Below are 25579 nucleotides of genomic sequence, written 5' to 3' on the forward strand. Positions count from 1 at the left end.
AGGCCATTTCATTTCAAAGCAGCTTATTATTATCATACTAATCTAGTGATTAATAATTTAGTATATCAACTTCAGTTCAAATGGAATATTTTCCTCTGTCTTAGTGAAGTCACACATCTTCTATTTTTTCATGTTCTCTCATCATATTTGAACTAGATAATACATTTACTTTATGAAGTAAACCCTTTATCAAAGACTGCATTTCTAAAACTACAGTCAGATAACCAAAATTCAACAAATAAATAACAGCAATGATAATGAATTATATTTATCACAACAGTACCTAAAGGACAACCATGAATGTGGTCTCCTTGTTCTAGGTATTACACAAACAAAACAAAAAGTTATGGCTGTTCTTTAAGATAAACCTTTTTTTATTATTATTTTGAATTACTTCATATATACTTTTCTCTTTCTCAGAAGAGGAAATGTTTGCATGAGAAAAGAGAATATATGAGTTTATGAGTTTGCTCTGAGGGCAAAGAACCTCAATAAAGCATTGTCTAAAAAAAATTCCAAACGCAAAAAACAGGAAGTATTAGCAGTATTATGAGCTTCTTGCTCAAAAAGGGTTCTACTTTGGGTATACAGTAGTGCAAAAAAAATCTGATATGAAATCTCTCTGCTATTAATTCTTTTTACAACAAGCAAGTGAAGAAAACACAAGCTGAAGAGCCACTCTTCCAGCAGGAAGATGGTGTATGACTTTTTTTCTTCCTCCCCTCAGATCTAGTCAATGCAATGTGTTTCCAATACCAGACTGACACATTAATGAATACAGACTTTCCAAAGTTTAGTTTAGGTAAGTTGGAGATCATGAGGGGCAGCTAGGCAGCTAAAGAACAGAGCAGTCTTTAAAAGATTTACACACTTTCATCAATTATCATCCTAATTGCTATGCATCTGGAGTGAAGGCTAAGTCCTCTGAGGTCCATCTTGGACAGGCTTGTAATCTCTCAGGACAGTGGCAAAGACACATTTTAAACATTACAATTGCTAAAATGCTGCAAAGTATGGAGGGCATCACTGAAAAGTGTGTTTCATCAGTACTTTACAGATCAACTGTTTTTGATAATTTCTAAGTATAATTCAGTATTAATATTCATCTTTAGAACGCTCCAGAGTTTTATTCTCAACTTTTCAAGGCTCTGTCTATCCTAATCAAAAAGTCTTCACTCCTGAAGTCAGTAGATTCAGTTCTTGTATCAGTTGACAATCTCAAGACTTGGAAATCTCTTGACTTGCACTAGGTTTCCAGTTCTACAAGGGGTTTACTAGTTGCCCTCATATAAATTTTATTCGCAGGTATGATGCATGGTTAGTTATTCTGAACACTAAAAGCTTGCACATATAAAGAAATTCTTTATACAATAAGAAAGTGCTATGATACAGTTACAGCAAACCTTACTTTCCCTCAGCTTTTCTTTTTAAGTTTGCAAGTTTGCCGCATAAGGTACAAACTCTCTCCACATGAAAATTAAGACTTTTTTTTTTATCTTTGTCGACATTATCACAGATATTTCATTTTATTTGGATCAGAACTGTTTATTTTACATGAAAAAAGTTTGCAACAAAACATTTATAACTAAAATAAGACACTAATATCCTTCTGAATCTTCAAATTGTATTACAAATTGAATTGATTAAAAACCTAAAATGCATCACGACATTTACAACTGTCATTTTACATACTTGAGAGGCTACAGTGTAAAGTACCCAGATTTTGGTTCATGAATACATTATCAATTTAAGGAACTATGAGGTATATAAACAGCATCCATAAGTAGGAATATAATATTTTCTACCTTCAACAGGAAGAATACTTTACATTACTTACTATGACTACATACAAGTATTTTTGTGAAACATGGTCCATCTAGCTGATCTTTTACACAGCCTAGAATAAAAGAGAAACTTTCATGGGTAATATACCCACAAAATCTTTATTTATCTCTAAGCTATAAGAGCATTTTATAAAGTGCTTTTTAAAAAATTCCCATTAATGTCTAAAATATGTTTTATATATATATATATATACACACATATATATATTTTTTTTTTCCACACACACACATGTATAACTAACAACTGTCTCACATATGCTGTTGCATGAATATGTTGTTGCCAGGCAACAGCTAGAAAGCATTTTGCACTGCTTGCAAAAATCTGAATGAATGATTTGAAACAAGATATTTCCTCAAAAACTAGAAGAAATCTCGCTACTGAAATGACATGAATAATTCTGCATGTATTTCAAAGATTCATAGAGAATGATCCTTCCATAATTACCAATATGAGAAAGGACAACTCCTTTGAGTAGGATTTGAAGGGCATTTTACAACAAGAAAATTCATGTTCTATGCATCTAGCTAACGATCCCTCTTGGATTCTGAGCCAAAGCCACTGAAGTTAATGGGATTCTTTAAACTGACTTCAGGGTCTTTTGATCAGGTCTTAAGTGCCCCAGTACGGAAAAACAACAGACTGCTAAACAAAGAACCAAAAGGCCATCATCTCACAGGAGATACAAACAAATTCTAGATATAGTCTTATCATTTCAAAATATGCAAGGTAAAATGGTCATGTCTATAAACCCTCCTTCATGTAATCTACATATAGCTAAGGTACAATCTCATGGAGGCTAATGATATTACACATAAGAGTAAAAATAGAAGCATCTATAATCTGTAGATAACATGGAAGTAATATGCAGTCAGCAAGAGAAAAACTATTTGTCACTTCAAATAAGTACCATCCATTACAAAATTAATAGTCCTTTGGCTGTCAGACCACTTGAGACTTAAAAAGTAAAAAAGCACATAAAGAAGAAAATTGGAAAATACACCACCTCAAAAGTGCCTAATACAACAATATAAAAAATGGTTGGACTTTTTTCTTCTTTGCAATAGCTGCAAAATATTTTTTTTCAATTTTCCACACAATATGCTTAGTCAACTGATCCAAAAGCTCAAAATGACTGCTCTTTGCATAATGATCAAATTGGAAATCCATATATTTTCTATTTAATTTTGCATATCTATTCATGTAACTGTAGCAAGAAAAGGAACTGAGAGTAGTAATTATTGGTATTCAAAATGATGCTGTCAGTATTAAATAGTAAATGTGACCAGCTTTTTTAACGGAATGAAATCCTTTTTTCCTCATATCTCAGGTTGTCTAGAACTAGCATGAAAAAGGAACTCCTTCACACTGAAGGAATCTTGCATCGAAATCCTGTGGATTTAAAGCTTTATTAAAAATTCAAATAAATTCATAATAAATAGAAATTATATTTTAAAGATGCATTTGAATTACTTTTATACTCTGAAACATAATTCAGAATTTAGTTCATACATTAGGATGCAATTATAATGCCGTTTCCAATGCTTTCAAACAGTCTGAGAAGATACTCAAAAATTTATCTTTGTCACAGCTACTAATATAAAATAATCCATGGAAGGAAATCCATTCCAGGGTGCAGCATTTGCTTAGGCTTTCTCATTTATCTGTTTGTTTTTAGAATATGCTACGAAAACTCGCAAGAAACAAAACAACCTTTACTCTGCCTTCTGTATTCATCATGATCTACTTGTAAAGCCACCATCATCAATCAATACAATCTTAAGATCAGGACTTTTTGTGGATCCTTTCTGTTTCTTCACCCCAAGTATATATACATATACATACATATACACACATACACACACACACATATATATATAACTTAAACATTAGAATATTGTAAGACACATGCTGCACAATTTCCAGAGGAACTAAGCTCCAGTACAGGGGTTCATGTCCAGAACACCGCTAACCCTGTCTTCAGTCAATCAGCATTACCACCAGAAAGAGAAATGCTATGTTCATTTCCATAACAGCTACCTGTAATGATTTTAAAGTGTGGTTAAAAATAGGGAGTTTTACGTGGTAAAACTTTTCATTTGGTGACTAACAGCAACCTGATATTTATTACTCAATCAAGGCTGACTGGCAGGCACAATTTTCTCTTTGGATAGCTGTATTAGAATATAAGCTGAACCACTCAGGAAATAATTCTACTCACTGTGTGGAAACACATAAAAAACAGTATTTATTCACAAACTCAGTGAAAATTTCCACTAGATAGAACTCCTTTGTTCTGCGGCCAAGGTGTGCCAAAAAGAAGATGAAAACAAACAAACAAAAAGATTACGGTTCTGAAGGTTGAAATGGGTCAAAACAGGACTACCGAAGTGACAAAACGCTCGTTTTTAATTAGACCTCTTAACGCGACATCCAATTGTTTTTTCTCCTAAGGCACACTGCTTCAACAACGCATGAAAGCTTTGCAGCTTCGTTTATCAGGAGGCAACAAAGGGATTCCAATCTGCTACAAGAAAGTTGCAGCCTACGAGCTCAGCCAGCGCAGGAAAAAATTGTGTCATATGAATTTTAATGTAACCAAAGTATGAAAGATTCTGAAAGAACAAAGGCAGCACAGTCCTATTCCACACTACACAAATGACCTATTCTGATCTGAACAGCACACCACATTACAATCAAATTTATTTCAAAAGAGGGTCACACAGGTCAAATGTAATAGCTGCAAGAATGAGGTATTTCCTTTATGTAGTATTAGAGAAAAGCAAAATATCAAACAGCGCAGGAATGCCAGAGAGCTGAAAAGAAAGGCATATTTAGGCTACAGGGAAACTAGATCTGAGGAAAAGATGTTTTAATTACAGTTGTTATCCTCACTGACCAGAGTTTCTAAGTTTCCAGGATACTTGTGACACCTATATGGAGATGTAATATATATATGTGCGATACTTTACTACACAGGCTTTAGTGTATTTCAGACTTCAATGAATTGTAGATGTGTTTTATTTACAGCCCACGTTTAACAAAAGTAGAGGTGACAGTCTAGGTGGTCTAACTTGGATAAGTTTCTTTCACAGCCTGACACCTCCGTGGCAGATAGCGCTATATTCCCAGAGGAGGCAGGTGACAGATCATGACAAAAACAGAGAGGCAGGTAATGCCTTTCTGGCGAGCAGAGTATCCAACTCTACATTAGAGGAAGCTAAAGAATGCATAAATCCATTTGATGATTCTGGGAAAAAGGTGAAAAGTTACGGAAAAAAATCTCAACGATCACTGTATTATTAAACAAAAAGTAAGAACAAATTCTCACAGTATTTCTTGTCAGGTCTCAGCCTCTCAAGGCTGAGACTCTGTCTTTGACTTCAGACAAGCTTTTCTGAACCAAATTATTTATTTAAATTGCTTGAAGTCTTGACTGTTCAGGAACAACATATCTCCCTTCTAAATTTTAGGTAGGAGAAAAAGAGTATTTTTGTAAAACAACCAGTTCAAAAGCACGTTTGTCCACTGTTGATGACTGAAGGAAACACTTGCTCATAGTACAAATCTAATTTGCATTTATGTGAGGCGTACGTAGGCAAGCTAACAAGTACTTGAAACATGGTACAGCTCTAGTAAGTCAGAGGTAAACATGTGACATCTTTGAGGGGGGGGAACATCCATAAAGAGTTTCTGTTTCACAAAGTACAAAATCAATAAGACAACTTATGGCTCAGGTTTTCAAAAACTAAATTCTATGAGAAAGTTCACTCCAAGTCAAAGGTTGTATTTTAAAATATAAAATACACTGTCCGCATTTGCACTACAGTATTATGTCACCCAGTTGAACATGAGACTGAAACTTCACAGGTTGCACTATGTCAAAGTATCTTCAGTTTGATTCCCAGCCAAGGCTCCTTCAGTCGCAAAACAAGACTGAATAAAAGAAGCACTGGAAGAATTTCTGTAATGAGTTGGCTACCAGCCTAAAGGTTAGAATTAGTTTTATTGTCCAAGTCTAGCACTAAAATTGGCATTAGTCACCTAAGCTCTCCAAGTGCTAATCTACTTTTCAGGAGACAGCGAAGTATTCATAGAATGTAGACTATTCTGATACAAAATAATAATAATTTCCAATGTATAGGAAGAATGAAACCTAATCAGCAAGAGATACAATTCTATTCGCATATTTCAAAGTTATCGCAACCTTACTTTCTAGAATCCATATCTCCCTTCCCCTTTCCGTATTTTTTGGAGGTTAAAAACACTGATTTGCTAACAGATATTTATATCCCTGAAAGTTGATGCACTCACCTACATTATGACAGCTCAAGTGCAATTCATTAAGGTTTGGACTTGGAGATAGATATAAGGAGAAAATAAAATACAAACCCCTAATGTTTCACTTGGTGAATAAAAATTGCATTAATTTGGAAATCCAGTCACCAGAATCCAATTAGCTATGCATATATACACACACATTCATACCTTTCAACCATCACATCTCATTTGAATTTTGATGCTATTTTCTATAAAGTATAATCCACTTTACATTGTACTTAACAGATTTATTCAGATGTGCGTCCCCACGTCATATTTAAGCTTATACTACCACCTGCCTGAGGCTGTATAGTCTGAACTGTTATCCCCCCACACACACCTCTTTTTAATAAAAAATTCCCCATAGACACCGTAGGAACTGTTTTACTTCTCCTTAGTGCAAAAGTACTATTATTGTTCCGACCATGAATAATATCCACTCCAAAAAGTATACTAATGTTACCAGTACCCCCCCAAAAAAGTCTTTGAAACAATATATCCAAAGTACACTAGATATGCCATAATGAAATATGACTGTCTTCATTATTTCATTTTTAGGAGTCAGCAAGTATCATCCAAGATTACTGTAACATGAACTGTACATTTGTTGCATATACATTACACATATGTATACATACATATATTCACATATATGTAAATACACATAAACATGATTTCACAGTCACAGCTCTCACTGGTACTTTCAAACCTAGATCTGCAATTCAAAACATTAACTCTGTCTCCAGCTAGCAACATCAAGGTGACATGATACAACCATCATCCCACTGCTGTGTACTGGGCCCATCTAGTAACACTGCTGAGCTGGGAAAAACTGGTGAGCAAAGGTTAGACGGAGGACTGCCAGAAACAAACTAAGGCTTAGTTTATCGGAAGAAGCAGTTTCTAATGCTTGACTCTGATTCAGGGAGTTGCTTGCGGGTTGCAAAATCATACATAAGAGCACCCATTCTCCTTGAATTTACACCCTCTCAAACATTTGCCATGCCACAGCTAAAGGAATAGGCACTACGAAGGATTCGGACCAAACTCTTCTGCGCTCTTTTGGAGTTAACATCCCTGTCAAGGCAGCAAAGTGCTCCAAAGGTCATTTATGATTAGTCTCCCACCGCCATGCACGCCGCATCTGCAGCCAAAGCATCTGCGGGAGGAGGAAGTAAATATTTGCACTGTGATAAGCTCACAGTGTGACTTGGAGGAGCGCAGGTTTCATACAGCCCCTGCTTGGTTGAGCTTGGGGGAAGCAGGGGGAGACAGTTCTCCTTCCTGCAGGTGGGAGTCAGTAGGGACCCTCCAATTTTCTGCGCTCAAAGAGGAAAAACAAGGATTTTTCTGGGCAGCGAACTCCAGCCCACCTCCCAGCCCCCAGCCCTGGGGGACCCTGATCTTTCAGGACTATTGGCTCCATCAGCAGCCCTGCAAGCCAGCAAGGGCCTTCAGGCTTCCAGCTCTCCTGCACCTTCTCTACCCCACGCACCAAGAAGAGGTATGAGAAAAAATAAGCACATGAGTCCCGACAGAGTCTGAAGTTTAGGAAATCCTGCCCCCCCCCCACCCCCAGCCCAGCTGCAAGCGCTTGGCTGTGGCTCCTCTGCCTTTTCAAGGCTTACTGCGCCCCACGAGGGAAAAGCTCTGAGGACTGGACTGACAGCAGGGCTTTACCGGAGCAGCCCGGTGGGCACAGCCTGGCCAGCCTGCTCGGCTGCCCCTAGTTCCGAGCGGGCTCAGCCTCAGAAACGGCCCTTCGGGGCCCGGAGCCGTCAGGAGCCCCCCTCGCCCCGCGGCGGGCTCCCCTTCCCCGCCTCCTCGGGTGGCAGCCTGCCCGCTCCCCTCGGCGCCTGGCCGGCTGCCCCGGTGGAGCCCCTAAGCCTGTCAGCACTTGCCCTGCTTGAAGACACCCCTTTCCCCCATACGGGAGGGGGTCGGGGGGGAGGAGGAATCTCTGCACAAAGTTTTTGCCCTTCCCTCCCCCACTGACGCCTCGGCCGGCGGCAGCGAGGAGAGGAGCAGATGGGGGAAGGGGCGCCCGGCGGGGACCCCCGCGCCGCCCTGACTGGTCCGACACCGGCAGCGGCGAGCGACGGGGCGAAGCTGCCCGGCGACGGTAGCCCCGGCGCGGCGCGGCGCGGTGCGGCGCGGAGGGCGCCCGGTGAGCCGCTCGCTAAGCAGCGGGAAGCGGCGCCTTCCCGGAGGGCGGCACCGGGGAGAAAGCGGCTGCCTGCGGGGCGCACCGGCAGCGCACCCCAGCACCCGCCCGAAGCCCCCCGCAGAAGGCAGCGAAGTCGCGGCAGCAGCAGCAGCAGGTCGCCGCGCCCCGCGCCGGCGGCCCCGGCCGGGCGCAGCCGCCCCCGCGGCCGAGGCGGCGGAGCTGCCGCCAGCGCTGCCGCCCACCCCGCGCATGGGCTGGCGGAGAGGGAGCTCACTCACCCCCAGCTTCCTGCTGCGGATTTTCACGTAGCCCTGCTTGACTATATCATTAAAGTTGGAGGCCATGGCCAGCGCTGTCTGCTTCCTCCCCTCCGCGCCCGGAGTCGTCGTCGTCGTCGCTGTCCTCCTCCTCCTCCTCCTCCTCCGCCGCCGCCGCCGCCTCCGCCTCCTCCCCCGGGCCCTCGCGGGTGCCGCCGGCCGCCGGCTCCCGAGGCGCCTCTGGCATCCAGGCAGCGGCCGGGGCCGCGCTGCGCTCCACTGGCGCGCTCCTCCCGCGCCGCGCCGCGCTCAGCCCCGCGCCGGGGGGCGGCAGCTCCGCGCTCTCCCGCCGATCCCCGCCGCCCGGCACCGCGCCGCCCGGCGGCGCCTCCGCGGCTGCCCGCGCCCAGGCCGGGGGGCGGGAGCGGGCGGGCGGGGCGGAGCGGGGCGCCGCCCCCGGCAGCCGCCGCCGTGGCGGCCCGGGGCGGCGGCGGGCGCGGGTCGTCTGCCCGGGTCCCCCCGCCGCGAAGGCGGGCGGGGGCAGCGGCGGCGCCGCTCCGGCTCGGCGCTACGCGGAGCCGCGGGCGAGGCGGCTGCCGGGGCTCGGCAGCTTGAGCCGCTGTGCTGAAAGCCGCCGGGCTGCCGTGGCTGCGTCCGCGGCAGGCACCGCTCCGTCGTGGATCCGCTTGAAAACACGGCCCGGAGGAGCACGGGCGTCCTCCTCTGCGCTTGTTGGGGGAGTCGCGTGGGCTGCCGCTACCACACATTGGAACATGGTGTCAGAAAAGCTAACTGGCTGCAACAAACGTTGAAAGTGCAAAAGCAAAACAAAACAAACAAACAAAAAAAAAAAAATGTGCAAGTCCTTTCGAACGTGCAAAATGACTTGCCACACACATGCACGCGGTACCCTCAGCATGTCTTTAATTTTCCTGCCTCTTGAGGTGGATCTAGCCAGAAGAATGATTCTCGAAAGAATGCTACATCACATTTAGAAGAGAACAGGCAAAAACATCTTTGAATCTGCTTGTCTTTGCTTTAGTTAGGTGCAAAATAGGGACAGACAAGGGTCAGTCTAACCTGCTTTAGACAAGAAAGCTACAAATGTGTGGGACTGTGAAGAGAGGATGGGCAAACTAGTATTACACACATTAGTAGTGTCCCATAAAAATGCAATCCGGAAGCATTTTCAGTGCAAAAAGTTGGATTTTTATGATAAACTTAATGAAAGTCACAAAAACTCTTTCCTTAGAGTTTTTGTAAGTGCACAATTTTGTAAGGCACAATGGTGCTTCTTTGTAAGTGCACTATTGCCTTGAAGTTTTATGTATCAGGAACTTGCAACACACAGTAAACTCCTCTGTGCTACTGTACTGGGAAAGCATAATTCTCTCATTTCACTCTTTTTGAAAGTTTTTCAGATTTATTTCAGATTTTCAAAATCTTTAGTCAATGTTCTTAATGTATGGTTTATGAAGTTTGATATAACCTAGTTGGTTTTGAATGTCTAACCTTGTGAAAAAAAATAGACTTTCTTAGTAAAACTCTCGTGAACTTACATCTAGAGCAATCTTGCACAAAATAGGCAAGTAGTTATCTGGAAAACTGATCACACTCCTTAGGTGGTGGAATTTTGAGGAAAAACTTTGCAGCATTGTGTAAGTGTGCAGGGAAAATGGAGGATACAGGAGAAATCTTGATTTTTCTTTATTTCTAAAATATTTCTAACTGTGGTGAAAATATTTTTGCCAGTTCATCATAATCTTGGTTTAGAATTACACTAAAAAGAAAGCAGAATCTTAATATTACATTCTAAAGTCTCTTGCATTTTCATTGACTGCTGTTGGCTTTGTATCCAAGTCTAGCAAGTGTGAAGCTATGAAACTAGGCCAAGAAAATTTTCTTTCATCAGAATAACCCTTATAATTATTTTTTTTGTCCTTAATTTTTCTCACAGTCAATCAGTAAGTGGTAAGGGAGGAGAGAATTTAGTTCTCCTTTTATTTTCTAGCAACATATTTTCTGATGAAATGAATTTTGGAACATCTGCTAGGAGTAAGACTCTGCATTACTTCTATCCAAGTACAAACATAATCATGCAGTTGTTCATAAAAGATAAAATCAGAAAAAAAGGATAGAGAGAAATACTTACCACATGTACAGCTGTGACTTCCTAGCTATTTCTAGTGAGATGTCCAAAGGTATTATAAGTTTGTACTTTTGCTTTAGGCAGAATATGACTTCTTCCTTAATTTTTCTTTCAATGATAGGTCAAATCAGAACATTGTATGATTTAAGAGAAAAAATGGGATATGCCTACAAGAGAATTCTTTCAAGACACCTTACAACATATTAAACATAAGCTTTGTTCCAAATGAGGCTAACAGTAGTTTAAAGTACAGAAAGCTCTTGGAAGATCAGAAAGGAGAGGAACATTTCCTTTCAATTGCCAACCAGTAAAGTACATAATCCCATTCAATTAACTGACAAAAAAAAAGACATTTCTCTCAAAGATTAACCCTGAATGATTGTTAAGTTTGTAGACCCGGTTTCACAAGCTTTCTCAGCCCACTTTTTTCCTGCCTCTCATCTACACAGAAGTTCTCTTATAGGATCTGAGAAAAATTGTTTATGTCCTTACATCAAAGTAGACGTAATGGTATGACTTTTTCTTCTTCTTCTTTTTTTTTAAGATTGAGTTGTACAACACACAAAAAGGGCAGCAGTTTCAGAATATACATCATTCCTAGGCATTTTTTAGTTTTTCAGTCTATGGTAAGGGAAATAATACATAATAATTTGTATCACCTCACTAAAGTGCATGTTTTATTGTCAGAACTAGTGTTTTGAAAATTTCCTAAAAATGAAATTGAACAAGGTCATATATTCCTAAACCTAATCAGCCATTTATTCTTCACTATATTGTTTTATCATATAATATACATGGAAAATGGCTTTAATGGTAGAGATAATCAGATCTCTACTAGTCACTTTCAGCAGATTTTCCCCAATTATCTATTACTGTTCTTGTATTTTACTTTAGAATCCACGTATGAATTACATTAATGTGTAATGAAAGATAAGGGCCAAAGGGCGACCATGTGTAAGATAAAAAATACAGAAGAAATATGCAAATTATATGTAAAATACTTTTTGCATTATATAAATTTTTGTAAAAACTTCTTTCACCTTACATTCTGTATGGTCCAAAGTAGCCAGCCTGAGCTTAGATGATGATCAGGCTAGTATTTATTTTCAGTTGCCTTGGATAGCACCAGTCAGAATGATCAAATATGTATTTGCATATGGGTCCCATGGGCAGCTGGTGGTGCGAATGAATAGCAAGGCCACTCTGAATCACAAGAACGGCTGAACGACTTTTTTACTGCATCACAAAAGTAGTATTGGGAAACTCATCATAACACCTTAGTAAATTGTATTTGCTATGAACATCATGACTTAAGAAGCAGACTTCCCAAGTCACTTCAGAGCCTTTACCCTGTTCTTCTTCACAAATCTCAGGAAAGTAAATGTTCTCAGAAACTCAAAATATACAGACTCAGTAGAGTCAAAATGAAGGAACAGGAAAGACATAGTATGATTACTTGTGAAGAATATATGGCCATGAACCAATACTTATATATTCTATAAAAAATTATTTCTGATATTCCTATTACTGTGAGACCATCATTTGGAAAGAGAAATGATTAAATAGGTAATCAAGTCACTAATTATTTCAGGCAGAGAAGTTAATTTCTAACCTATCCAACATAGGTGCAATCAAATCTAATCCTTTTTTTGGACAGACAATATATATCGCCATTCACCTCTGTCAGAATGCAATTCATTTAGATGAAATGATCTCCACTGGTGCTTGCTTGACAAAATTAATGATTTTTTTTGGCAGTATGTATTTTAAATCTGACTTTATATGTCCCCCATGAATTCATGAATGATAGGAAGAATGACAGTTAAAACTTGCATTTGAGGTTTCCAGCCAAGATGGACTTTCACTACACTAGCTGGGAAGGAGGAACAGAGACCTCCTTCTTTCTGCTTTTAGCAGTGAAAGCTGTGTTTCTCCCTTTTCTTCTTATTCCAAATACCAGCTGGGACTAAAGAAGCTCTTCTGGTTATAAGTTTATCAAGAAACAGACGGTTGGTATTTAATCAAGACATTTGATAACAAACCTGTTCTGACCTAAAGGTGTTTCCAATTTAAAGTAAACAGTAATTTTTATTATGATAATAAGAAATTTGCATAGGCAATAGCAAGAAAGCTACATTAATTAATGTATTATTAATGCATTGGAAGCCTACCTTCAGCTAGGCTTCAGACGATTATTTTGCTTCAGCTCATAATTCACATACTAACCAGTCCTTTGTGAACTAGCATGAAGTATAAATCACCTAGATAGAGAACTATTGTTTTTGCATGGGCATCATAAAAAGCAAAGCTGCATAAAACAGCATTCATATATGTTATTGGTGTACTATCCAGGCCCACAATGCCTCTACTTTTATCCCCCAAGCGTAGGGCAGACAGATAAGCATCTGACTGAGATCTTACTGTGCTGTTTCTGACCTAAATCAGAAAGGCAAATAAAAAGAGAGAAATCTTCTGATTTATAGGTTGATGTATTGTATTTGGTAGTTTAGTCTGTTTGCGGAGATTAAAAAAGAGAATGTTGTGATCCCTGCTTTTTATTTATTTATTTATTTTTTCCAGAGAAAGCTAATGAGTGTCAAATCTCTATTCTTCTGAGACTATGTATTTTGACATAAAAAAAATCATGTATTTTGCTTTTTGCCCCTAAATCACATGAACATGGTTGGGGTAATGACTACTAACAAACTAACTAACTAACTAACAAACTAACTTTGTCCTGACAGATGGGCTCTGTCAAAGGTTCTACACCAGCCTGAGGCATTACTTTCCCCAGATGTAATCCTCCTCTTTTGGAGAGCAATGCCCTGTAGCAGGGATGTTAGAAGTGGCTGTATAGTGTCTTAGTACACATAAATGGTTTAGGCTGATGTATTTGACAATGAACTTCAATATGTAGGAGCAAGGTACTTTGCTCCTGCTTCTCGGTTAGCGGGAAGTGATGGTTTAAATAAAGGCATCCAAACCTTAGAGAGCCCATTGATTATAAACATCTTGCAATATATAGTTTTGAAAATTATGATGCTTTGGCTGGCTTCTGCTAGTTTCTAAATGTGACACATAATGTATACCACAAAAACATTCTGTTTAAAATAGAACAATTGTGTGGCATTTTACAGATAATACTCCAATGATCTTCAGAAAAAGCTGCAGGAAAATTTGCAGGGAATAAAATCGCATATGGTGTATAAGATTTATTTTCCACTATAATCCTCCTCAAAAATTCAAAGATGAATTTTTGCATTGAAGATTCAAGACAAACTTGAATTCTGATTCTTTAAAGCTTTCTACCATGGGAAGTCTGGTATCAAAAAAAATAATTCACATACTTACCATCTTTCTCCATATATTTTTTTTCTCTCCTCAAATTCTCAGAATTGTCCTCTATTAATAAAAGGTCCTACAGGTGACAAAAAACATCAAGTTCATTCTAAACATATTTTCATCTGTAATTCCCTCCTCTGCCCCAGGGAAATGAAGACATTTGTCTGACCTATCTGTCTGTCCGTGAGTTCAGTTCTACGGAATAACCTTTGAATCCAGTCCTGTGATAAAGTCTCAGAAAGGACATTCATTTCCAAACTGCACCATATGATGCTCAAAAAGAATGAATGTAAGACAGAAGACTATTCATTTCATGTTTCTTATAATATAAAGAGTAAGGTTTAGGAATATGTCTTCAGAAATATACACAAGGGAAAAACAGCCTGAAACCAAGAGTGTGATATTCCAGATGTAGGATACAAATGTTAACAGAAGAACCGTAAGAAGGTGAAGGGAAGGGATTATCTGTAACAAGGTGAAGTGTTTCAGTACCAAATTCACAAAAGAGAAAGCCATGTTTTGCAAAACACAAGCATAAAATAAAATAAAAGGACAGTCTAGATTTGCATCTTTTTGTGCTATACTTTTTCTATTTTTTCCTCTTCTTACCTACTTTCCCCTGCAGAGGAAACAGCGAGCCCCCTAGAAAAAAGGAGGAAGAGAGATCTGTTGTATGTGAGAGGGAGACTGGCTTAACAGAAAGAGAAGTGGAATCTAGCTGAGATGCTGAAGCATAAAATGAGACACTTCTGTTAAATAGTCTTCATCATCCATTTTATGGCTTTATCTTTACATTAATTTTGTGGTCTGCATAAAGTCTATGCTTTAAGGATTTTTATTTTACTTTAGCTTTAAATTTTGTCTATCAGTAAAGCTGACCCTTACTGCTCAGATGCACAATAAAGTATTTCATTCCTATGTCTGTGGTGATGCTATCTTTAAGACACGTACTGCAGCATTTTAATACCCAGCTTCGACCTTATTGCTCCAAAATACAGCAAGAGCAATCTGTCCTTACACTTCTGCTGTCCAGACTAGCTGGAAGATGCCAGTGTGGAGGTCTGAGGGGAAGAAATAACGAGAGTTAGGTAGGAGAGCTTTGAATATGCAAGAAGATTCTGGGAAGGACACCTAGGTAGGGCATCCGTGAAAATACGCCTGGGATCCTCATGAAGCTTGACACAGCCTAGCAGACAGGTCAGTCTGTGAACATAAAAATTAAAAGGTGGGTGATAGCTTAAAAATTCTGTGAATGCTGATGCTAGGTAAAGAATAAAGACTGCAAGTTGTCTTATCAATAAGAGAAGGCAAATAAAGCTCATCTATCACATGTACAGTGTTGCTGCTATATTATGCTGCAGTCAGTGCCCCAGCCCCTCACAGTGCTAGCAGCCTCGGTGAGGAAAATATTTAGATGATAACTTTTCTGTGTGCTCACAACCAAAATTTATGCCTTCACTATTTCATACTGCAGTCCTTGTGGACATCAAATATTTCAGAATACAGTACTACTAGCTAACAAATGGATAGCAAGTCTGTGGAGTTATCCCATGGTACTGTAACTTTCACAGGGCCCATCTAGCTGGCGCTCAGCAGCGGTTTCCAAAAGTTAGAGGCCAGGAGGAGGTATCACTGTCAGGAGCTCTTCAAAAAGGGCTGAGAATTTGGGGTTACATGATATTTCTGCAAGCATTAAATGGACTGTGTCTTCAAATCAAGTGATAAACTAACGGCTGATCTGCTTGAGTCTGCAAAAGTCATGGTTACGGTCCGTATTTTCCCCGGACTGTTGATGGCATGATTTTATTCCCTGCTGACTCCAGCAGCTCTGACCAGTTCTGCATGTGCAGGCAGATGGAGAATGGCGGGAGGAATAAACTTATCTTGATCCTCGCAGGTATTTTCTATCTCCTGGAAATCGAACACTGTATCACAGTTTTTACTGTTTTACAAAGTTATCTACCATCTTTCCACATCCTCTATATCAGGCAAACCAGGTGGTGCTTACCCCTTTTGTGGGAATATGCTGTGTATATGTACTTATATGTTAACACCTACATGTATGAGTTCGCAGCTTACTTAATCTTACTTGAATATCTTGCTAAAATGTTCAATTTTAACATTATTGACTTTCAGTAAATCTTTAGAAACAATAAAACTGTATTAGACATGTAGCTAATTGTTAACCCTTAAAAGCTTAATACTTATTACTATTTTTTGTAATTAATACAATTTTATTATAGAATACCCGAGGCTGCAATTCAACAAAATCAAAAATAGGTAGACATTTTCTGGAAAAAAAAAAATGAATACAAGAAGGTCTTCTAGGCCAATTAGTTCAAAAAAGGCTTTTTAGATGCTTCAAAAATGTTATTCTCTTACCTCATTTGAAAACATTTGTGATGTTTTAGGCATAATGATTTTAGTATACGTTTATTTGCCTCTAAATGTACAGGCAAGCATGTATTCCTGCACATTAAGCTCTCATGTATGCCTATAAAATATATTTTATAGATGTTTAAAAATCATCCAAGAATCCTTTAGTGTCTGACTTACTTGACTACTTTTTTTTTTTTTTTTTTTTTTTTTTTTTTTTCAAATAGCTTCAATTTAGTTATACAGATCTGGGCATCTAATTCATTCTTTTGTTCCAAAGACAGTAATTTGAAAGCAGCACTTCCCATGAATGTATCAGTTTGGAGGACTGAATGTATTTTCAGACAACTATGATGACTTGATAGAAATTTCTGAGTTGATCATTTATGACTGTCAGGTACACTATTACTTGCCTATCATCTTTTATTAGAAAGTGATGTTAGTATTTGCTCTTTCTACCCGAATTTTGTTCACTACAGTTGGACAAGTTTTACTTTTTAAAAATGATGGAACAGATATTAATAGCAGGTGTGAGATCATAGCTGGTGTTTTCATTGCCTGATGGTCAGTGTAAGAACTGTAAATGTGGGTGACGTCATAACCCTGACAGTTAGACCAGATTACCTTCAAAAGAACTCAAATAACTCTTGATGGTTTTACTGATTCCATTTCTGACTGGTCACATTAAGATTGTTAAGGAAAGATATATGTTTAAGCAGAAATCAAGAGGCAAATTTAACACCCTCTCTTGTTAGATTAAAAACAACTGCTTATTTACCTTCTTTACCTTGATGGAGCCTAGAAAAAGTAGAATGTTGTGGCCACCAGAAATACTATTTTGGTAAAAGCTTTGAAGAACAACTTAAAACTGTTTAAAAGTATCCTTTATAATGTTTCTTTTCATTTTCAAAGCATGTTATTTAGTACATTTTAATAGCTACAAAAAATTACTAATTTGAGACTGGTCTTTACTATAATATCACCATAGTTGTATTATTAGTATGGCTAAATGTTGTTTCATTACTGATTGAAAACATTCCTGACAAACAACCAAAATATTCTAACTTAACTAAAATACGTTTCTTTTTTCATATATAAATTAACTAACAAAGAAAGTCAGTTCTACTCATCACTTGTGAGTCGATTACTCACTGAGTAAAAGTATGGTTTGTATATATCTCGGCATACTTTTAACAAAATCACTTCTAATAAGCAAACATCAGAGACATTTGAGACTAGGTTTTCCCTCCTCTGCAAAATCGAAACCATTTAACTTAAATCCCTGGCTGATAACAGGAGAGTGCAGGTCTGCCATGCTCTCCATCCTGACACTGTTCTCGTACTGTCAAGTGATCATAAACCAGTGCAGAGAAATGGAAAAAAATGGTTCCATTTCCAACTGCTTTTCAAGAAAACTCAGGGAGGTGTTTTCTTTTACCAGCTGCTACTAGAAGTGCATTTTTGAAAAAATGAAGATGGCTTTAAAAAAGTATCTTGGGTGAGACTGATAGAAGCAGCCAGAGAAGAAGATGTGACAGCCATGGGGAGCATCAAGATTTCAGTGGAAGCTGAGTTGATAAGAAGTGAGAACTATGAAGTCTGCTCTTCAGCATTCCTTTACTAATATAAAAACAAAAATGATGAAGCAGGGGCTTTGGTAAAAAGCACACCCATAAACAAATGACAAATTGTTTGGAATGCCAAAAAACATGAAAATATATAAGTTACTATCATCAAAAGATACATGATTCCATGTGATGTAACTAAAAAAAATAAATAAATAAATAAAAAGGAAAGAAGGAAAGAAGGAACGAATGAGTGACCATATGTTTTAATTGCTATCGTTTTCCATTCTAGTCCTTTCTAAACCAGGCAATATTCAACAAATATTCAACAGCCACAGTGGAACTGGATCAGATCTCTAAAAGTAATGATAAAGACAATTTCTGCTGAGTATCACTAAATATAAGGAAGTGGCTTGGATACCTTCTATTCAGGGTATAAACAACATTTGTGTTTTAGTACTCAGACATACAGTAGCAGGTGAAAATATCTTTCTCCCACAAAGGTTATAAATCCTGTCGTGAGCCACTATACTCCTTCTATTAATTCTGTACAGCTAGAGGCCTATTCTGCTCCCATCACAGTATGTACATACTTTTTTTTTTTTTTTTTTTTTGAGTGGGCTGATGTACGATTTGAAAAATTGTAATATCATTTAACTGCCATACAATGTGCAGTCCTTCATCTATGTCTTATAAGTAGGGAGTTAGTGAAGATTTTTACCTCATAAACTTTCTCTTTAGGTTATGGGAAATTTTACCTTGTACATTTGCATGAGCAATACACATATTTTTAAAACGTGCTTTCAGAAAAAAGGAAAAAGTGGAAATTCTTTTAAACTATTGGTAATGGATACACATTGTTCTCAGCTTTTTTATTTGCTTTTTTATTTGTTAATTTATTTTTATCAATGAATGGAACATTCTTGCATCTACCAAGACCTGAATTTAGAAAATTCTTCTCTAAACATTGTAGCATTGTAGTATATTATATATTCAAAGTGTCTATTTTTTTCTATTTTGAAGAATTTTTGCAATATATTGCAAAGAAACTTTCACATTTTCTGTTATTTGCTGCAGATTGTAGAGCCTGAAGATAAGAAATCTGCAAAGATGGTAAAATATTGCTTTTCTTTTCATGGAATATTATTCACATTTGCCTGAAGATGCAAAAAATGAAATTTCTCTTTTCTTAACTTCCATTTTTCAGGAAAAATCTTGGCTGTGTGAATCTTCAGATATAGAACAAAGACAACTGAACAGAAGTTTTAACAACATAGTTGCTTTTATTTTTCCACAGATTTCAACAAAAGCATGCAGTAGGTACACTATTATTTGTTAAGTTAGAAGAACATTTGGGACAACTATTTCTGCATATATATAGTGATTTGGTTTTGTTTCAAATGCAGACTGTCATTACAGAGGTGGCTAGTCAGAAGAAGAAAAAAGTGCCTGCAACAAGCAGAGTGGGCCTTTGCCCATAAGTGATAGTTGCTGACAAAGAAGAAAACAAGAAAAAGAAATTACTTGGAGTAAGAGGTTTTCCTGGAGGGCTTACTAAAGCTGCTTTCTGAAAGCCAAGAGCATTTCTGAGAAAAGTTGATAAGCTTTAAAATGTAGTTCTGTCTTTCCTGTTGGATGGTCTTCTAAAGTGTGGTGCATTTAACTGTTTTTACCAACTGTTCTTTGTCTATATACAAGCTGTTTGGGAGAAAGGGATCTCTTGTATGCCTGTGGGGAAAAAAGCAATTGCTGGTTTGAGAGAGCAAATGTGGCTGGCAAGCTGACTAGCATAGTGTATCTTCATCGTAGAAGATGGCTGCTTAAAAAGAATGGAAGATACTCATTTTTTCATTTTCTTGTCATTCAGGAGAAAAAGACTTAGAATACCTCTTCCTTATTAAGCCATTTATTTATTTTTTATTCCATTTTCACCAGTGTAACTTTGGTACAGGCAAGTGTATCACAGCTATGATTATCTGCGTATTCTCTATGACAGTCACATATGAGACTTTCTATAAGAAATCTGTGGCCTCAAAGAGAAGACGTATGATGTATAACTACAGATCTATAGAAATAACTGCTTTGCCAATTCAGAAGTCAAATTAAACCAGAAAAGGGGGAGAAAAAACTCTTTTGGGGTGAAATGAAATACTTCAGGAATTTCCAATCAAAAGAAAGGAATAACTCAGTTGTACAGCCACACTGACAAGACTGAGTTTGCTGGTTTGATCAATCCATCCCTCATACACTATAGGAGTAAGAACAAGACACTTATTTCTAGATGGCCTCTGATTAGAGATATATTACTTCATATAAGCCTCTATTCATTGACTGATATTCTAAGGAAGTCTATTCCTTCCAAACAGCTTTGACTGTTTTACCCAAATAACTTTGAGATACTTAAATATTAATTAGGATCTTGAAAAGGAACTTGCAAGTCTTTCTTCCTCATAACGCTCTAAAATACTTGACAGACTGGCTTTCTCATAGGTTTTCCAATTATATTCATACAAAATACAACAGCTTCAACTGAAAAAGCTGTAAGAGACCTTGTTGTGTGTTTTCTTACCACTCAAGATTTAGAACATTCTTGTGATAAAAGACACAAATAAATCTTTGTTCTCATCTGGTGGGGAAACATACACAATATTTCATATCAAGCATGTTGGCTAGTATGGTTAAAAATGAGTTAAGTATTGTGCTATGTGGTTGGGATACTGGCCTTTGAAAGAGTAGTTTTGTAAATGGATTGTAGCTCTAAAAAAGTTACTTTTTTGTCTTGGAAAAATAAACAGTATTACTCATCTGGCATCTCTAAACCTCTCCCAAATATACATCTGGTTTTGAAAGGCCAGAGTTATTTACCAATTTCTATCCTAATCAAAAATAATCTGAAGACAGCTAGAACTAAATATTTGGGTAATCCATTAATGCAGCCTTGTGATGATCCTAGTTTAGCCACAGACTTCAATGACCTTTGTAGGTTCACAGGTTGCCTGTTCCTATGCTGACAACACATCTGACTGATGCTATGACTAACAGATTACACATATACACTGATATGTATAAAGCACACATACAGAAGTAAAAGAGAGATATGCATGCTATGTACTGTCCCCTCACAGCAGCCGAAAAGAAAATACTTAATCATGCTGCCTAAACAATAAGAAATAGTACAGAAAAAAGCAAGTTACAAGGGAAGTATCTCAAATAGAGCACATTTTGCAAGTACTGAGCCTGTTCTTTTTTCTATGCAAAAACGAAACTGAAATTTCTTTTCCTAGAAGAAAGTTTCATGCAGCATTTTCTTATGAAGTTTTCTCAGACTTCCCAGAAACATATTATTCTGATGCTTGAAAGTCAAAATAGTAGTCTCTGAAATCATGCCATTCATGCTCTATTTATTAAAACGCAATGCGTGTTCCACTTTTATCGACTCACAGTGGCGATATAAAATAAGAACAGAATTATGTGTTGTAACAATGAAATTATTCAAGGAAGAAAAAGCAAGAATGTGTTTCTTTTCTTCCAGGCAAACCCCTAATGGTATCTACCTCCTCCAGAACTAATAGCAAATGAACATCACAGATTTCAGAAGTGCTTCAAACATTACTGTTCCTGCCACCAGGCACCATTAAGTACATTTGTAATTCATTCACAGGAGGAAAAAAAGTCCATGAGGGTATTTACAATTGCCTTGATCAAAAATTATTTAGTTAATATTTGTGTTTTGACATGATAGTCACCTGCAAGGTCCATTCCATTCCAAGGTAATTTTATATCCTCTTTACCTAGATCCTTTCATTAGAAGTTGCTGTCAACCATTCTCAGGCAAGAAAAGCATAAAGCACAGTGTAAAAAAATTAGATCCATTCCCGTTACATGAATGCAATTCTGCTTCTTTATTGCCTGTGATCTTTCTTACAATCAAGAATTTTAACCACTATTTAGCATCAGTGTAGCCTGACTTTATTTTGGGCATTAATCATGGCCTCCTATTCCTCAGATAGTCTCATATAGCTCTGAATTCTACTTTTTCTTACAGTCCTCTAGAGACTTTGTACTTTCAGCTTTCTAACCTCCTGCAGTCTTCAGTCCTGGAAACGTGGGTTTGTATTCCTTGTGCCTGGGGAACCGTCTCACCTGTCTCATTCCAGTTCTTCACTGTTGCTTTGCCCATCTCAGAGGTCTCACGTGGGGTCCTTTTTCTTCATGTGGGGAGCCTGGCCAAACCTAGAGTAGACCCAGAAAGCTGAACGGCTGCTCTCCTCTGGTAGTCTGTGAAGACTCAGAGTTCAAATCGAGTAATCATTCATAGATAGCTACATCAATACGTTCACAGAATAAATTCTGTTTCTCTAAATAGCAGCCAAGCTATTGCCAGCCTACTCTAGCATTGTCCTTCAGGTCAGCCTCAAAACGTTCCTCAGGATAGAAGCAACAATAACAAAGAACTGAGAGAAGTTGCTGTGTGTGTCCCCGGTCACTGCTAAAGGAAAGGCTGGCACTTACAACAGCATGCATGCCTCTCAGTCAGATGCTCTCTCCTAAGGCAGGTAATCTCATGGGAGAGGCCAAGAGCCAGTAATGGTCATGCAAAATTAAACCAGGCATTCAAACCCAGCATTCCTTGACATAGCAACTCACTAAAAACAAACTTGGAAAGTCAGCTACATTGTCCCCCTAAGTATTCGGAGAGATATATTCTGCTTTTAAAATTACTTTTTCTCTTTATCTATTATCTCATAAATGTATAGGTATGTATCAAGTGTTCTCTGGATAATTCTTTAGATACAAGTCTCCAAAGAGTGGCAGACTACAGAAGTGCTTAATTTTTTTATGAACTACAATAGCACTGATTAGTACTGTTTCCAAGGTCAAAAAATTCTTATTATTCTTTTCTGAGTAACAAATACTCCATTATCTATCTAACTATAATGTTAAGACTCAACAAGATATGCGTTACTAAATCATTAACATATGTTTCCAGAACACCGTTCAGTTCAAGACTTGGTCCCCAAAAGTGTATTAAACCCTGAGTAAATCTTCCCGTGAAGTTTCATATTGTTAAAAATAGATCTTTTATTTGACATATTTAAATTTTGGAAAAAAAAATTTCCTTTTTAAAAATGTGCACTTTTTAATTGGAACACATACCATGGTGGAGAGAGAAAAAGAAAAATGAAGACATAAATGCCAAAATATTTTTTCTACAAACTTTTACTATGTATTAATATATTATATTAATTTTACTCAAAACTATTAGTCCTGTACTTTTCCACCTGCTAAGAGGAACTCTCTCTCTCTCTCTCTTTCTCTTTTTTTTTTTTTTCACTACAGAAATCTCACTATGGCTTTTTTTTTTTAATTTAGCAGATAGACTATTTTAGCTTTGCAATTTTGTTAAATAAAAACAGCTTCAAAAATTCACAGTAAATGCTTTGCCATTGACCTTGAGAATACTTTGGCAAGCTATGGATTTCTATGATTTGCCAAGAAGTAGTGGTGACAGCAGAAATTTTAACACAGTTGAAACTACAATAGCTAACCTTCTGTGTATTAGTAGACCAACTAATATTCCCAATATCAATATTATATTTCAACTGTCAATTTACAAGCACACAATATTGGGAGAAACTGTGGTTATAGAAAACAGCATCATAAGGAGCAATTTGAATTTGTCTAAACGTAATATTTTTAAAAATCTTATTTTCCCCTTATTTCTTCTTTGTCAACAAACAGTGAAGGAGAATTGAAAATATATTCTTTTCTAAAGTAGGAGGACTTAATATAATCATGTTTTTTTCAGTACAGTAATAAATTCTGCTGACTTATGTAAGATATATTTCAATAAATACTGAATTGTAAAAGATCTTTTGATTTGCACTAATACCACTTTTTTCTCCTATCGAGGAGAAATTCAGCCTGCAGAACAAAATTACAGGCTTTTAGAGAGTAAAAATGAAAGAAAACTTTTCTAAGATTTCTGAGTAATTTAAGTTGGGTTTAGTCTAAAATCCTTTGATATAAACAAAAGAAAAAATCTTGAGGCCAAACATTGTGAGCCTGTATTATTCATATTTAAAGATTTACATTTAAGGAAATTAAATATACCTGTTACTTAAGTTTCGCCTTGTATGAGAATTAAGTCATTGTGTTTGAAACCCTTAATCACATCAGCTGTTGGCAGAAAATTTAGGGAAATTTTTGGATACTGTTAGTCCTTTTGCACACATACATCTAGTGTGCAACAGGCTGATAGTCCATCTCAGTGCACTGAATAAGCACATCTTGCCAGCAGGGGAGCTGAAGCAACCAGGTGCTTTTGCAGGTTTGGTGCTGTAATGAGCACTCCTGTAGATAAGTGCTGTAGTTGTGCTGCAGGGCTGGTGAGTTCATCCAGAAAGAAAAACCTGTTAGGGTGCACCTGGCTCCTTCCCTGCCCACAGGCTCTGCTTTTATTCCAATGGAAAATAGGAGAGCAGATAATGATTCAGGCTTTTTCCCTGAGAAGGGAAGCGTTCCTACAGTTCAGATACAGCCATTAAAAATTACATGTTGATGCGGTAGTCTTCTGTTTCAAGAAAGTTTTCAAGCAGTTGCCATCAGAAGTTCAAAGAAAAGACCAGTCACATATACAGCACAAAGTTGTTTTCACTGCATTCAATAAAAATAAAGTTATGTTTTTGAGCACAAACATTTTAATACCAAAAATTGGAAATGAGTTGAAGAGCTCAATTGAATAACTTAGCTATTTTCCATTTCATCTCCAATGTTTTATTTTTTACCTAAAAATACTAGATGATAGAAAAAATCAGTTGCTATGATACAAAATTTCTCTAATTCAGTTGTTAATTGTTACATTTTGTGAGCAAGGTGCTGTTAATTCAGCTTGTTGTGGATTAAGACTATTGAAATAGAAAGGAAAAAATGTATCCAATAAAATGAGAAGCCTTCTGATGGAGATGACAACTATGTCAAGAAAGTTGTCCAGAATTACAAGAATGAAGAGATGGGAAGGTGAGGAAGGGCAAGGCAAGCCGAGGCGAGGCATCAGTTCGGTGTCAATAGTAGAATTTAGGCAGTATTTAGAAGTCTGCATGAGCTATCTAAAGGACTGGACATCTCTCATATACCTGCACAGTAGGACAGCATCATGGAAGCAGAATAGTGTAAGAATATCCAAATATTTTAAAGCTACTAGATTGTAATGGCAGATGTGGGAGGAAAAGAGGGAGTTGCACAAGGTCTGTGAGAGCACTGTAACCAGTGAAATGTGGTTATACAAAGATGCTACCAACAGCGATACTTTATGTGAAACTGCCAATTCTTCCTAATTTAGAAGAATATTTGAGGATCAGGATTTGACTGGACATTCCTTGTTGCTGGTCTTGTAAAATATGTTTGAGGCACGGGATGTGGAGCTCGTTCTTGTATTCAGCATTTCATAATGTGAGGCCAGGGCAGTGTCCTATCCAGTCTGCTGACTGCGGGTGCTTCCCCAGGCAGTGTCCCAGTGCTTTGCAGTCCCATCCAGGTTACCCTACATCCAGGGCTTTGC

General features: G+C 38.0%; 1 protein-coding gene across 1 annotated transcript in view; it reads right to left on the reverse strand.

The window, feature by feature from the left end:
- DOK6 (docking protein 6) overlaps positions 1-8696 on the reverse strand; it is a 252314-nt gene extending 243618 nt beyond the window's left edge. Inside the window, exon 1 of the mRNA XM_062570068.1 lies at positions 8608-8696. Coding sequence (XP_062426052.1) covers positions 8608-8673 — 66 coding nt within the window. The 5' untranslated portion in view covers positions 8674-8696. The remainder of the gene's footprint in view (positions 1-8607) is intronic.
- Positions 8697-25579: the final 16883 nt, after the last annotated feature.

Source organism: Rhea pennata, chromosome 2, assembly GCF_028389875.1.
Source record: "Rhea pennata isolate bPtePen1 chromosome 2, bPtePen1.pri, whole genome shotgun sequence".
In the NCBI taxonomy this organism is placed as follows: domain Eukaryota; kingdom Metazoa; phylum Chordata; class Aves; order Rheiformes; family Rheidae; genus Rhea; species Rhea pennata.